This window comes from Ooceraea biroi, chromosome 3, assembly GCF_003672135.1.
Source record: "Ooceraea biroi isolate clonal line C1 chromosome 3, Obir_v5.4, whole genome shotgun sequence".
Classification (NCBI taxonomy): Eukaryota; Metazoa; Arthropoda; class Insecta; order Hymenoptera; family Formicidae; genus Ooceraea; species Ooceraea biroi.
This window is the reverse complement of record NC_039508.1, coordinates 6,513,355-6,529,552: the sequence shown is the minus strand read 5'-3', so window position 1 is coordinate 6,529,552 and position 16,198 is coordinate 6,513,355. Positions and strand designations below refer to the sequence as shown.

At 37.9% G+C, this 16,198-nt stretch overlaps 1 protein-coding gene across 4 annotated transcripts in view; it reads right to left on the bottom strand.

Moving 5' to 3' along the window:
- Window positions 1-16,198, bottom strand: part of LOC105275426 (glutamate receptor ionotropic, kainate 2) — a 127,215-nt gene that overhangs the window by 89,798 nt on the left and 21,219 nt on the right. For all 4 annotated transcript variants that reach the window (XM_011332243.2, XM_011332240.2, XM_011332241.2 and 1 more), the window contains exon 3: window positions 6,706-6,867. In XM_011332243.2, coding sequence (XP_011330545.1) covers window positions 6,706-6,867 — 162 coding nt within the window. The remainder of the gene's footprint in view (window positions 1-6,705; window positions 6,868-16,198) is intronic.

Sequence of the window (16,198 nt, the reverse complement as noted above, 5' to 3'; positions counted from 1 at the left end):
CGACGGAGAAGATGGAGGGAAATGAAATTTGAAGCAGCGCCGATAAAGTGACTCACGATTCTCTCTCGTCGCCGGAAGCGCCGTTTGATAACGTCTGGGACGGGTTAACGGGCGAATGCCGGCCGAACTTGTACTTTGTGCTGAGAAAGAAGAACGATATCACGCGCGAGCATGATTCATGCCGCAAACAACTTGAGCGGCTTGAGTAAACGTAACTGATGAATAAAATAAAAGTGTACGTGAAATTTATGCAGGGTACGTGTTCGCACGTAAAATGTTTTCAGGTAAGTGTATACGTGTGTACGACAGATATAATGCGTGTTGCGTTTGCATCAGAGATTTTTTTATGTGACAGCAATCGGGCGACAGAATGGAGAAGCGAAGCGGAAATTCGGGGGGAAGAGAATCGCGCGATTTCGGATTTGAGAAGCGGCACCGGATGCGAGCGTACATCGCCGATAGAGACGCGGTGGAAAACGTAGATTAAGACTGAAATATGGCCGTAAGCCTTTTATTCTGCTGTCGATATTATATCCTGGGATTTATTTACAGCGTCGAATCCGCCGCCGCGACAGCAAGAAAAATTCGTGGCTGAATCGATAAACATGTCTTCCGGTTTTGTATCGGAAAGGATTTGTGACGTTATAAAAGGGGAGAAGATACCGCGCGGGCAATAATTGGTTCGGACAATATTGACCGGAAATGAATCCTTTCATGATTCTTCGACAGCTGGGTAATCGGAAACGCGGAAAAATCGTGGTACGAATTGATTCGTTCGCGCGAGCATCCGGATGCGCTTTCTCGCGCGCTCTGGTTGATCATTCCGCCGATGCACAATCGCAAACCGTTCTTGTTCGAAGCTACGTGCAAAGTTTAAATCGTTGAGCAAGCAGCAGTCAGCGGCGGCGTTGCTGCGGCGATGAACTAAACTACGCTCGGAGGATTAAACTGAAAGTCGAATCTGCGGGATTCGCCGTGGCATCCATTATTTACTGATTGCACAGTGGCATACTCAGCGTTTATGACACACAAAAGATGAGGGAGGACAATAGCATCTGACGGTAAGAATCTAGGCATGACAAATGAGATTTTCCGTTCAGCGACGATGCCGAGCCGGGCGTTCTTCTTTAAGTTCTCCTTCGCATTCCATATTTTTCTCATTCTTCGCGGCGAAGTAGATCTCATGCAGCTTTTTTCGCGTCCGTGAATCTTTTATCTGGTTCACAATATACAGTGCTGGCAAAAAGTTCCGGAACGGTTAAAAATTTTGGAAAATAATGATTTAGTGGAAAAATGTTTCAAACAAAAAGTATAGGGCTTAAAAAAATCTATTAGATGATGATATATATTTGACCTTGGTATGACCTTGGAAAGTCCGGTCATGGTCAACATAAAAATCTTAAATGGAAACCCCTATTTTTTATTACATATTCTTGTAGCTTAGCTCGAGAGCTTTTCGAAACGCTATAATAAATTTTTTTTCTCTTACGTACTTTTTGACTTATAAGGCTTGAAGGTTACACAGTACCGCCGGCATTAGAATTACCCAAGGTGTACCGCGTGGAGGTTGCACGGTCGGATTTACATCTCTTTTGTATGTGCGTGCGTGCGTGTGCGTGCGTGCGTATGTGTGCGTGTATGAGTGTGTGTGTGCGCGCGCGCGCGTGTGTGTCTTCATAAACTAACTTCACAAAAATAGTTTATACTCGTATGTACGAACAACGGCATTAATGCCGTCCGAATGCCCGTGTGATCGCACACAACGATCGGGTCGCTTACACAATGCCGGCTGTAGGTGAGGTAAACACGAGCGAGCAAAATAGTTATCGGAACACCTCACCTATACGCGAGAAAGTTTACAAGGATGCGCTTTCTTAGTGTGCGTCACACGTATTTTCGGACGGCATTAATGCCGTTATTCGTACATACGAGTATAAACTATTTTTGTGAAGTTAGTTTATGAAGAACACACACGCGCGCGCGCGCACACACACACTCATACACGCACACATACGCACGCACGCACACGCACGCACACGCACGCACGCACGCACGCACGCACGCACGCACGCACGCACGCACGCACGCACGCACGCACATACAAAAGAGATGTAAATCCGACCGTGCAACCTCCACGCGGTACACCTTGGGTAATTCTAATGCCGGCGGTACTGTGTAACCTTCAAGCCTTATAAGTCAGAAAGTACGTAAGAGAAAAAAAATTTATTATAGCGTTTCGAAAAGCTCTCGAGCTAAGCTACAAGAATATGTAATAAAAAATAGGGGTTTCCATTTAAGATTTTTATGTTGACCATGACCGGGCTTTCCAAGGTCATACCAAGGTCAAATATATATCATCATCTAATAGATTTTTTTAAGCCCTATACTTTTTGTTTGAAACATTTTTCCACTAAATCATTATTTTCCAAGATTTTTAACCGTTCCGGAACTTTTTGCCAGCACTGTATATTATGCTTTTGTTACGCACAAGGTAATGTACGTCTGTACAGCGATATTTTTATACTGCGAAGAAACTGGATTAGCTGATACCTCTGGACTGTTGCTTACTGTTTCTTCATTATTATTATTTCTACATTCGTTGCTTTCCCTAAAATAATTTAATTTTCCAGTGATTCGTGTCGTTCTCGATCAGTTTTATTCTTCGACTCGAGAGCTTCGGTATTCTCTCTAATGGCATCGAATTTATCAAAGATTTTCCCGACTTACGTGACTCAATCCAGAGACTGTAATTTTCCCGGTAGTTTGAGATACATCCAACCATGAAAATTCTAAAGTAGCTCATGGTCGAACACAGCTCGAGCCTGCACGTTGAGTCGTGACCGAGAAACTCTTCTAACGAGATCGAAGATCGAGAGCACTACCGGTATGAAAATGCGGTGCTTGTAAGCAGAATCGGGAGCAACCTTCTCGAGAGGAGCTCTCGAACACGCGACATGGCACAGCTAACGCTGGGCGTCTCCCCTGTTAGACGACAATTTCGAAAATTATGTGTTTATGTCTCGCGAAACTCACTCTGAGCTTTGGTAGCATCTTTGTTAGCGACATATTAATTTCTCCTTTACGAAAATTCCGATTAAGAAATAATCCTGTAAATTAAGCGAAATTAAGGGACGCCGTAAATCAACCTGAACACGAAAGTGCAAATTTTGAGCAAATGTACTTCTTGAAATTTTGGATTGAAGATTAGTTAACGGACCAAATAATAAATGAAATTATTAAATTAAAGTAATTTTAGAATCGATGACGCGACAAAAAGTCTTCAGAAATTAATCGCTTTGCAAATATTTTCACATCATTTTAAATTTATTATTATATATACATTTTCGTTCACTCTCAATAACGTTTGCGCATGCTGTTGAATTATGACAAGCCTATTGATGCTAACTTGTCGCGTTGCCTCACGCGATATCGTTTGCTAAAGTGCATGCATATAAAGGGTTGAGGCACGTGGCCATGTAAACCGATGTAAAGACGCGATGATGATGCAGCGAGCGAGACTGAAACTGGAGGGTGATCGTTGCTGCCGCGGAATAACGATATCCGCAGCGCTAGAATATGGTTCTTTAGATTTTTACGATAATACACGTACGTGCTGCGGAGCTGGTTATCGGATTTCCTGCAAGATACGCCGACGCCCTTTGCACGGAGATGCTACTACGTGTGTGAAATTAGCCCCGTTAGTGTCAATTTAGGAGAACAAAATTGAGCTCACTCACGAACAAGTATGGAGCTAGTAAAAATATGTTTTTTATTATTTTTTTCGGTTGTTTGAGTTATCGATTTTCTCTTTGCGGCACAAATCAGCACAAGCGTAGCAAAACCGAGAACAATTGAGGAAAATATAATATAAAATTTAAAAAATGAGCTAACTTTACACGTGACGTTACTCGAGACTGAGGCATTCATGGCACGTCTCTATTTCCCCGAAAACACATTTTTCGTTAAACAAATTAATTTCTTCAAAATTTCAAGTCCTCTGTAAATTTTTCTGCTAGTATACCTAAAATTATTTTGATTCTACGTGTGTATTGTTATGTTTTAAATATCTGGATAATAAAGTCGATTTTGGCCTACTGAATTAAATTAAGAAACTATGATTAGAATTACAAAAAAACAGAAAATTTGTTGTAATGTATGTATATTACTATTCGGATAGTAAGTTCAACTGTTTCGTGTTGCCGTAGGATGAGCAGCGAGTTTATGAAAAATCGCAGAAAAGAATTCTCGACTGTAGAAGCAGACTGCGGCAAGCTATGATACGAACTGGTTTCGAAGTGGCTTCCTATCCTAGTTGTTCACTATACATGCACATTTTATCGATCCACAATGGCAATCCCGAAGCATGAACTTGCAAATGCCACCGACGAAAGTTTCTCTAGTCGCGTTCAATTGTAAGTGCACATGTATAATGTATTACAATGTTGTTCGGAATTGGTGTTGCCACATCCAATTTATCGTGGTCATGCCCGTCATCGTGCGTGTACGCGTCTAAATAATCGCCTGTCGAAACTTACGAGAAACTGTCGAACAATGCAACGTTGTCTTAATTAAAGTTCTGTATCGCAAATAAGTTCCTGTTAATAGCCTATTTCAGCATAAGAAAATTCAAGATTAAATTCATCGTGTTAAGTTATTGACGCATAATCATCTTTTTAATTTTCAGGATATATCTGCAAAAATGAAAGTAGAGATATCTCTTTATTTCGTCTGATAAAATATGTCTAATGTGTAATTCAAAAATTTATATCAGTAATTCTTCATGTGTCTTTTTAATATAATTATATACAGCGTATAAGTAATATATTCTCTGTTTCAAAATTTATAAAAAGTTTTCACTCATCTTTGCATATATTACGTTCGAGTAATGCTAAGCTTATAATCTATATATATATAAGCCAAATACCACTCACTCACTCACTCACTGACTCATCAACGTGCAGCCCAAACCACTGCACCTATCGACTTGAAATTTTAAGGGTATATTCCTACTATCACGTAGGTGCTCACTAAGGGAGGGTTTTCCGAAATTCCACTCCTAACGGGTGAGAAGGGATAAAATGTATTTTTATAATTCTATACATAAATATCGCGGGCGAAGCCGTGACGAGGGATGCTAGTATAGAATATAATCTCAAATATTATGAATATTATGAATCTCAAATATAATATCCTAAGTTAAAGTTATATATAAAATTTATACATAGGCAGAACAAATTTAACGCAAAAATAAAATATGTAAAAACGTAAAACTGGAAATGTACGGTATATAAATGACGGGACACGTTGAGCGAATTCGCCGGAATCGGATTTCATAAATGCGCTTTTCACATTACGTATTCGAAAAGTTGAAAATCTCTTAATATTTTATACTCTAACATAGAATAATATTATATTCTATAACATGTTAGTAATATCACAATATAATAAAAATAAGCTTTGTTATATATGTATTGTCTCGTCTATAATCATCGTCGTGATTTTTTATTCGTTTCTTTTCTAATTTTAAGAAACTTAATGGAAGTAGAGTGATGTACATTATATGCAGTCATCAGATACAGTTCTAAATATAAGATGGCGCAATTTTAATAAAAAAAAAAAATAATTTAGAAGAACGTCACACAATCTCTAGGCAAAAGAGAATTTTATATATAATACATATTGTTAGAACTATGTAGAGAGATTGAAAAAAGAAGTCCGCACGAGTTCATACTGTAAAGACAAAAATTAATCTTGTCTCTTAAATTTTCTCGGTACATCGAACACGAAGTAATACGAGATTCTAACGGTTCCATGAGGTGAACCAGACAATGGTAGCCCATAGTGTGTACTCGATAACGGCAGCCGGGAAAGATAATAATGTATATGCTACTTTAATAACGACGAGCAGCGAGCAAACTTGTTATTCTCAGCTGGTTTATGTACGCCGTCAAGACGATAAATTTTGCTTACGGTAACGCCTTACAGCGACTAGCATCGACTAGAAAGATCTCAGGGATATCCAGGATACCCCGAAGTACCATGGTTCTCGCGAGTACCACAATTTTACTCGATAAGCCAGCTCTTTGTCTCGACGTAACGCCATATGCGTTTCTATATAAATGTTATCACATTTACAATCAATTATTTAATCCATCTATTGTTTCCGCATTTAGCCCGGAGGACATTTAGCGTAATTGATCAACCTTGCTTTCCATTTCGACGGCGGGTACGAATTCGAAATTAATACTGAAAATTGTTCAGAGAGCACATAAATACTCCACGCATGCGCTCGTTTCCCTGCGTGTCTTCAAAATTAACGGAAAGTAATAGGCCAGACTTGTGCTCGGAAGTAAGTAGCACCTAAACATTTCGCAACTTCCCGTAACTGCGTGGAAATGGAGCAAGCTTTCGAGAATAAATCATTTTTGACATGCCGCGGGAGCCGCGAGATTAATGAGCGAGAGATTGTTTTTTTTGTTCACTCAAGCGAAATTTCTTACGAACGTGTGTAATACGACATCGTTTCATTACATCGGGGCATTTTCCGCGTCGCGCGTTTCGGTTCAAATTGCTCTTTCTTATATGGAACCCAACGCGGATTACGGCAATGAAGACAAAACTGTTCGTCGAAAATAAGACGCGCAGAAAATAATGGAACACATTAATCGCATGAAATGTAATAACATGGATAATCGATGCACTCACCCTTCTTTGACGCGTGGAACGAATCATCTTTTGGCACGTACTGGATGTCGTACTCCAGCGTGGTCTTCGGCAGGATAATTTTGTCCTTGTTGATCTTGTAAACGGCGTACTTGAAGGCCAGCTCTGTGCTGCTATCCTTTTGGTCATGAGTGAATATAGCACCTGCAAAAGTAAGCATGATCATGATCACGTTAATCCTTAAAGCGGAACAATGCACACACCATTCCGTTCTGTAGCGATGATGATACTCTCGAACGATCAAAGTTCGTTCATCTATGCTAATAAACTATAAGCTCCGAATAAGGCCAATCCTCGTGTAACGGAACTTCGCCCAGTTTTAATACCATTCGTGCGCGTTCATTCGCGGTTACATTATTAATATTAAACAATGGAAATTCTCTCGCCTCGCTCTTGCTAAATCTATCATAAAATTATCGATCTTGATAAAGTTTAGCGGAAATATCTGGTTATTTTTCAGGTTCAATCAAATCGATTTACGCTATTACTATTATGAAACAGAATGTATTAAAAAAGATTTTGTGATAATTATTGTGGACTTCTGATTCCCGAATATTGATTTTTGATTCTCGAATTCTCTCGCTTGATGAAACCTCGTTAATTCAGACTGCAGAGTTTAACTCACCAAGTTCGATATATGGCAAATCAATCTATTGACTGCTAATGGACATTATGGAATAACATCATCATACATCAGGCATAGGAATATGGTATAACACGCTATGTATCTAACGTATGTCCGTAACAGCCTATATATCAATACCTATCAATAGATATTGCATATATCTTTTGTACGAGATTCATTGGATTTCTCTATGATCCTAAATTTCGATTTCAACTGCACGTTACAAATGAGGGTAAACTCATCAAGTTAAGTAAAGCTTGCGGTGATTGGACTATCATTTTGACACAGACTGCGGAATTGCGACTAAATATGTGCGCTTACATTGAGAATCGCTATCGTTTCAGCTACGTTATGCAGATACGCTAGCGACATGCTTGAATAGGGAACGTGCATTTCAGTAGCATCCATTCAAATCAACCGACACCGATTACACAGCCGCCAGGTATCAATAGCGTGTCAAAGGTGGTCTCGCTGAATTCCTCAAAGAGGTCACGTTTGAAAATCTCGTGAATACCCTCCCAATTCATCGAACAACTGTAGAGAATCACTATGAAGAGGAGGACATGTATAGACGTCGTCTCCATTATTGTCAAATAGTCCGTTCTTTAAGAAGAAGAAATATTTGAAGATATGGTGCATTGAAAAGGATTAATCTCCTCCTCTTTCGGTATTCAGATTCTCATCGCAAAGTGCCCGGGGTCGTTTACGGAAACTAACAGGCGTCCTTCAGCGTGCTAAAAAGGAGGATGCGTTCATGACCTAACACCAGCGGCGATTTTGCGACGAATGGTAGTTAAAAAAGGATAAAATCTATGACGTTCACGAGACAAGCAGGGTTGCAACTGTATTATGACTTTTATAATCGTATTTTTATTTTTCCTCGTATTTTTATTTCCATTTTATTAAAATTTACTAATATTAACCGCTTTATTCGGAAATAAAGGGAAACAATTTGTCTGATCTGAATGACAGGATGAATGGATACATCGTAAGCGGTAACGAGTTCTCTTAGTATTTACCTCCCGCCGAATTACTAGTCCTTCCGTTCCCCGTTTTTCGTATGCCCGCAACCCTTCCTGACGGTATTCGTTCTGTCCAACGCGCTCTTTTACCTTTCGTTTCTGCGTCGTAACTAACTAATCCATTTATCTGTAACGGAGTGGATGCGCATTAGCCGTCTTCCATCTCTCATCCCGCAGTGCCTTGCTCGCAGTAGCTCTCCGCCATTCTTTTCCGTCTCTATTTTCGCTGTAACGCGCTAAGTACTCTGATCCTTTTCGAAATACTCACGACAGCTTCTTTCGACCTCTTATTTCTTGCGACCTCACCATTGTGAGTTGTGACCGCTCATTAATAGAATTTAAATAAAAAACAGATAATCTACGGATATGTTGCAGCTTTCAGTGTCCGATCTCATTATACTTGTTTTTGATCACTTGTTTTAATTAAAGCACGAATTCAACACATAATTTAATTAATATATAATTATTATGTAAATATTAACAGATGTTTCACAGATATAATTAGTATAATTGTTTCTGAACGGAAGTTTAATTACGATTTCGATGTAAAGCACGATATAAAACATGATACAAATAAACCAAGAGTTTATAATAACTCTTAAAAACGAAGAATAAACAAGTTAATCGATACAAATTATGACATGGGTCAGTAATATTTGTAATTGAACTCGTATCTTCATAAACAAAGTTGTTTACTTTTGAAATAATAACTATAATAATAATAACTCAGTAATGGAAAATTAAAAAATTATTATAGGAAGATTAAAAAGGACGAACGATACTTATTTTGATTGCGCGGTATTGAATTAAAACTTTCTGTTATCTCTGAGCTGTGTTTGTAATTTTGCACGAATTTCCCTAAATTATTCAATTTTTCAAAGTATTGTATTAGTTTCCAAAACATTCTGTGGTTTATTGTTCTCTTAAATTCTCGGAAAACATTTTTGAAAAACAGCCGGGGATTGCTGACAGAACTTAATGCTCAGCGAAACGTACCGCGTTACCGTGATTGAAGCTTTTTTACTGTTACAATAAAACAGCAAACAATATTAACTGAATGCATAAACATACAAATGCATTATTACATTACGTATACATTAAGTACATATCATGTACTTGCAAGCATATCATAAGCTGCTTGGATATTAATTTTAATTATTTCAGTACTTCGAGAAAAAATAATAATAATATAACGTTTATTAAACTAATAAATGAGACTATGTTTATTATTAAATAAAAACAAACTATATGCATATTCGATGTATCGTTCGCTAATACGATTTGTGGCAAGTTCTATCCGATATTTGAATGTATCCCCGGGCAAACCGCGCATTAATCTTAGTCTATCTTGTGAGATCTTTGATGATATTATGGGAGATTTAGGTTAATATATCCTAATTCCTTGTAAATGGTACTACGTTGGGAAACGGAATACATTTTCCTAAGTGCAACGTAACTCAACCGTTCCGTGTTCAATACGAGTGATACAGTGCGACCATTCACACAAGCTGAAGGCCTCTAGAGACTTCGAGAGCTGCAATTTTCTAGCATGGTTTTCATCACGAGAGACAAACATACAAATCGTGCGTTTAGTGGCGAGTAGAAAACTACAATGTAATACATTCTACCATTGCACAACATTCATTTTTTATTTATACTTAATTAATAATAATTTTCACTGTTCATTATTTTATATAATTGATTGCGATCGCTTTACGATGTGTAAAATGAATAATGCACATTATTATTCTTCCCCATATTAGAAAGAAATTTATAAAAAATATCTTCTTATGTGTCTGTCTGCCGTGTGTGATTTATAATAATAAAATACGTGTATGATTTTTGTAAAAATTAATATCACTTCATGATATTAACCGCTGCTTGATATTGACTTTTTTTGCGATCCTTTCGTACTCTGATTCTCATAGGGTTTCAATATGATATTTCAACAACGGCAGGACAGTGATACTAACGAGGAACGTTGCATGAAGGCTGTTCGTTATAATGCCTTGTGATTACACGCGAGCAATTGCGTGCGTGAGATTAAAGGAAGAACCGCATAAAGATGAGCAACTGGAGAAACTTCGGTGCAAGACACTTGCCCATGCCGTAGCTGCGACGCACGTTTCTAAAGACACAATTTCACGTAACGCGCACGAATATTAGGCTTCCGTACTAAAGTTTAGTCATATAACTCTCGTCTTTACTGCGTATCAAGGAAAAGCACTTTGTCGTTTAATTACTTAACTATAAATTCCGGCGGTTAATCATTGGATAAAGCGTAACAACAATCATGTTAAAGTTATTTGAATATTTAAAGCGCGAATAAAAACATTTATTCGCGCTATCTATATTAAAATAAATTAAATTTTAAATTATTACAGTTAATTATATAACACTAAATTTATGAGATTGCAAAACACAAGTAGAATTTTAGCTGGATTATATTTTAGTTTTTCTCCAAGAAAAAACTAACGTAAGCAGCGAATCTGCTTCTATCGTCGGTTGGTTAACGAGTGTTGGTCCAAAGTTGATGCGATTATGCCTCCGTAGAAAGACAACTGGAACACTATAAAGCATTAACGCTATAAATGCATAACATGGGCGGAAAAACCGGGATATTCAGAAATTCATCGTCTTTATTTCCGGTGAATTGCGGCTAATAAAAAGCGGTCGGGTCGCTGGTTTAAATTCACTTTAAAATCTTGCCGCGTATGTGAAAGAGCGAATGAGCGTTTTTAAACGTGATGCGATGTGATGTCATGCAAAGAAAAAGACAGAGAAAGAATAATGTTTTCTGTATAATACCTGTATAACACGATTTGTTCGGTATTATATGAGCTATTGCTTTTAACGTGGAATAAAAAAACGCGGTTAAATTATGTGTTTATGCTCGTTCGTTCACACTCGTATCTTGGGCCATAAAAGCGTGCATGAAAAACGTCGTGATATCCTTAGAAAGCATTGGAAGCTTCCTCAATTTTGTATTACCATGGAGAATTTGTTTTTGTATAGAAGATAATGTAGGGTCGTAAACAAGAAGATTTAACATCGGTGAAATTTGATTAAAAAATCAAGAATGTATCAAAAATATTCTCTGATATTTCTTTCATATAGATACTGCATTAAAAATATATGTAGATAAATTATTAAATAATTTCGTTACAAAAATATATTCTTAGTGCTGTATTTTTATATGAATATTAAATAAAATGTCTATTATTTTTATTGGTAATTAGATTGGTTGTTCTTTTTATCTGATTCGATAAAAGCAATAAAAAGAAGATATTAGTCATAGACTTTATATGAGCTTGTTTGGGTATGATATTCAACTTGCAGTTCTTTTTGTTCTACGTTGGTCGATAAACTGCTCCGCTGCGACGTTCGCTTGGGGTTCACTCGACTACTTTTATCAGTTGGTCATGGATAAAACTTTGCTATTTTGTCCCATAACACGATAAATTCAATCTCTCTTCTTGTCTGTTCCCTCACGCGACTACTCTCCTTTGGATAGTATTACTCCCATGATACGCTAGATTTTCCCTTGGAATATCGTAATATAAGGAGATGAATTTCACGTTTTATATAAAGGTGTTAAAACTAATAATATAATAACATAAGTTTTAATGATAACATAAAGGAATAATAGAGTGCGAATAACGATATTGCTCTGATACTTTAAATATAAAACATTTTTCGATACGCATTATTGAGATAGCGTAAAAACGTTGGTAGTGCAAAATATCTCTAATAATAGTCTAAATATATGACTAAGAACAAATCAGGATTTAACATAGTATAGAGAGTAGCATTTTTATATTCCGTACAAAGATTGTTTGACCGCAGATGAAGCGTTTTCAGCCTTAATTTGGGCTTCATCAGCATTGCGAGCTTAAATTTCGATTGCTCTGCGTTCTTTGTACTTCCATTTCCGGGAGGAAAGAGAGACAGTTCTCTCACCAGGTTTCCTCCTTGAACGAGACTCGAATTTCATCGAGCGAAACGACCTCGCCATCCAGATAAGACTAAGGCACGGACGACGGGCGATAGGAGAAACGGAATAATGCAGTAGCTGATGAAGAGAAGGTTGACAAAAAGGGCACGAAAAACGCGCGATGCCACGGTCTTTTCAGGCATTTTAAAAATCACTCTTCCTGGCCGTCACTCTCTTTTGAAACAGGAATGCAAAAACTTCGAGGAAAAAGTCAGATCGAGAAACGATTCGCTATAGATAACGGGGAGATAAAGCAAGCCGGGGGGACAGTGAAAGGAGGGTGAAGAGATAAGAAGATGAGCGCAGATCAGGACGTAGTCCACGAAAGGCGGAGTAAAACTTTTTTCACGAAACTTTTCCATTTGACCGACGGATTATACGAGCTGCGAGAACTCTTCCGGAAAGTTCGGCAAATCGGGAGGTTACTGCAACCGGAGGTTGATGAGTAAAGCAAGAAACATTGTGGAACTTCGCAATAATTATGCGATTTCGAATAAAGCCATCAACAAGCTGTGAACAGCACGACGGCGGATGTAACGAATGTTTCGCTGCTATTAGTGTGTTAACATTATCATCTACATATAAATCTAACATCTGTTTGAATAAAGCAAAAATTTCGAACGTTATTTATCTATTTCATTTCTGTCCAAAGATATAAAAGATAACAAAACACGTAACGCTCACATGATTAAAAGATATCAGAATTGCATTACCTTAATTTGGCAAAGAATTGCTTATACCTCCTTCCATTTCTGTAAAATGTTATTTATTTTACAGATCAGTTATCGTCACAAGCTAGATTCATTTTCCGGTATTTTTCGGGCGAGAATTGTTAAGTTAATTTTGTATAATTTTGTGGACAATTTTATACCGAAAATCGTTTTCGACATAGGAAAAAACGACGGAACACTCGAGTCTATGGAACGGCGTCTAATAATAACGTCATCACGTGTTCATTAATTACTTATGCCGGTGTAAAAGCCGATTAAAACTCCGTTGGCGTTGATAGATAGGAATTTACCGTGGGACACACTCGAGGCAGCTTCTCTAATTCCCACTAACGAGTTATTAAACTAATGTCTCTCATTAGCGGAAACCCTCCCTCGATTGCGGAAGAACGTGGCAGGGCTCTTACATACTGATGCGCTCGCGAGGACCATACAGTTGCCAGTATTACGTGCCACACGAAATTGGCCTCGTTAGTATGCCACGTACATAGTTTCGAGTCAAAGTGCGTTTGCGGCAGCAGCCACTCCGTCACGCACACGAGAAAATCGGGTGCGAGTGAGTTTAACAATGTTGCGCCATTAACCTTACGTACGATTTGTTTTTGTGCTGACCGATCGATAATATCGTTGACAGGCGAATTTGAAATTCCTCTTCTGAGAAATTCGGACAGCCTTTTTCATCTCGTTTCACATTTAATCTCATACCTAAATTCTAACTAGATAAAATGTAAGTTGAATCCAGCTATCTCATAAAAAAAAACGAAGAAGAAATATCTATTCATAATAGTTTATAGATATTTCTACCGCAAAGTGATAGATACAAAAGATGTCAATAAAATATTTTAATGTATTAATATAAAATATAATATAGTTAATATATTCTCATTGGACTGTATTTATGATAATAATATTCGTTCCGAATGAAATAATCCGATAAATAATATGGTTCTTTAAATTTTTTATCTCTTTTTACACGGTAGTAAATAAGTGGGCAAATAAGAGAAAGCTAAAGGTTTAAATGCTAATTACCCATGCCCAGGTAATGAAACAAACAAGTTAATGGACATTTGCGATAATGCAATTTAATGTAGCTTGCGGCTTGCACTGCCAGCGCAATGGATACAACGCAATGGAGTTTAGAAATATGTAGAACGTAACACGTGCTTCATGTACACGGCATGCAAAAGAGCCATAGCCCAGATGTACATAGTTATCCGTCCGAATTATGGTGTTGGTGGTCGTGTCGGCGATTCACTCGCGGTGAAGTTTCCACATGCGCTTGCGGTAGTCCGCAGAACCACATTTTGAGAGGCGTTGTTCCGTTAATGCAATTTCTGTTGCGATCGATCGGGGTATACGCAAAGACTGAGAACATACCGATCAGCTTATCAAACATTTATGTAAATTGAGATAGATGTTAATCGTAACAAGTTTCGCGCAAAATTTCTTCACTTGCGGTAACGTTTGTATTCATTACGTTATTACATTCTGACTCAGCTATAAACAATAATTTGCAAGATTTCCATTGTGGATGAAGAATAACGATAACGCCATTGTGCGTGTCACAGATCGACGTTAAGATGTTAATAAAAATAAGAACAGCGTTAGATACGCTCGAAATAATTTACGAAAAAGTTAAAATTATTAAAAGCCGTTATCTTTTTTTAAGATATAACTTTCAAACTTCTGATTTTATACTCAGCGCTAAAAATATATATACTGAGTAGTGTTTCATAAATGTATGTCGTATTTCGAAGAAATCTAATTTGTATGTAATATAGTTTTAGTTTGAGTGTTACTAATACCTTTATAATTTGCGCTCAGTTCTGATCATTAGACCAGTATGCGAAGATTACAGTTATATGAATCTAACAAGAAACTTGGTTCATGATCAGAGCTGTTAGATAACAAAGAGGACTTAAACGACTACTATCTACTCAGGAGGCTGGCACATTCAACGGCACATTTGCAATTCCTTATCTCCCGTGAGTTATATTGCGTATCTTTTTATAGTGATTGGAGAAAGCTCGTAACACAATCTAAATGTCGAGAGATGTTTCGGGAATAATACTGGAATAATAACGTCGAAGCATTTGCAAGACAATCCTGATAGCATTCCAATAACCGCGACCGGTGTGTCTACTGAATTCTATCGGCGGTCTCTCCTCTGCTCGTTGAACGAGCTCAAGGTCTTCCAGCGAGTGTTGCTCCGAAGCCACATCCCGCGTCGAGATTGAGGGAATCCTCATGCTTCCCATGAATACGGAATCAGGGTTTTGTAAGTTCCAATCTGTTGTTTCTCTAGTATAGGCGAGGTCGCACCTAAAAGAAACTGCCTGCGAAAATACTTTGTGCTGGACCCAAATAAATTGAATCTGAACATTGGAACATTGAGATTCAGACGATACCATCTACATCGGTTGGTCCCTACATCGAAAATATTATACGAAACTCTTTCTTATAAATTCATACGAAGGGAAGGACACGGAAATATCAAGATATGACTTTGATTTTTCTCAGAAGGATATAACAAAATTCTGAATATGTAATGAAAGACCGGTAATAATCTCCCATAATGTCTATCAATCCGCGTCAAATCTTTCTGCTGATTTAAAAAACGCGTGCAATCTCCGCGAGTTAATAAATAAAATCGCAGACTTCTGTCAATTTCGAACGAAATGGGACTTTCGAGACCTTTATCGGCTTAGTAGAGAAAGAATTTAGCGGAAAGGAAAAGAAGCGGAAGGTACTGCCAACGAGTTAATTCAGTCGTGAATTGAAGAGAAAGTCGGCTGACGATTTAATGCAGGGGCAGAGAGCGAGGTATTTGAATTAATGGCTGACAATCGGCGTTCCCATGAGGTTCTCGTGGTGACAATCGCGGTTGCCGTAATTCATTTATGGAGAGACCACCTTCCTCCTTTCACGCCGCATAAAGCGCCAGTCCACCCCGAGGAGCGATGTAATTGATTTCGTGTTCTTCGGCGTCGTGAAAAATAATTATGTGTACCAGGCACCATTAGAGGGTCTTTTTTAAAGAACGGCTCGAAGCATAACAAATTCTTTCAACAAAATCCTTCAAGCTATATCTATCATTTTAGCTTAT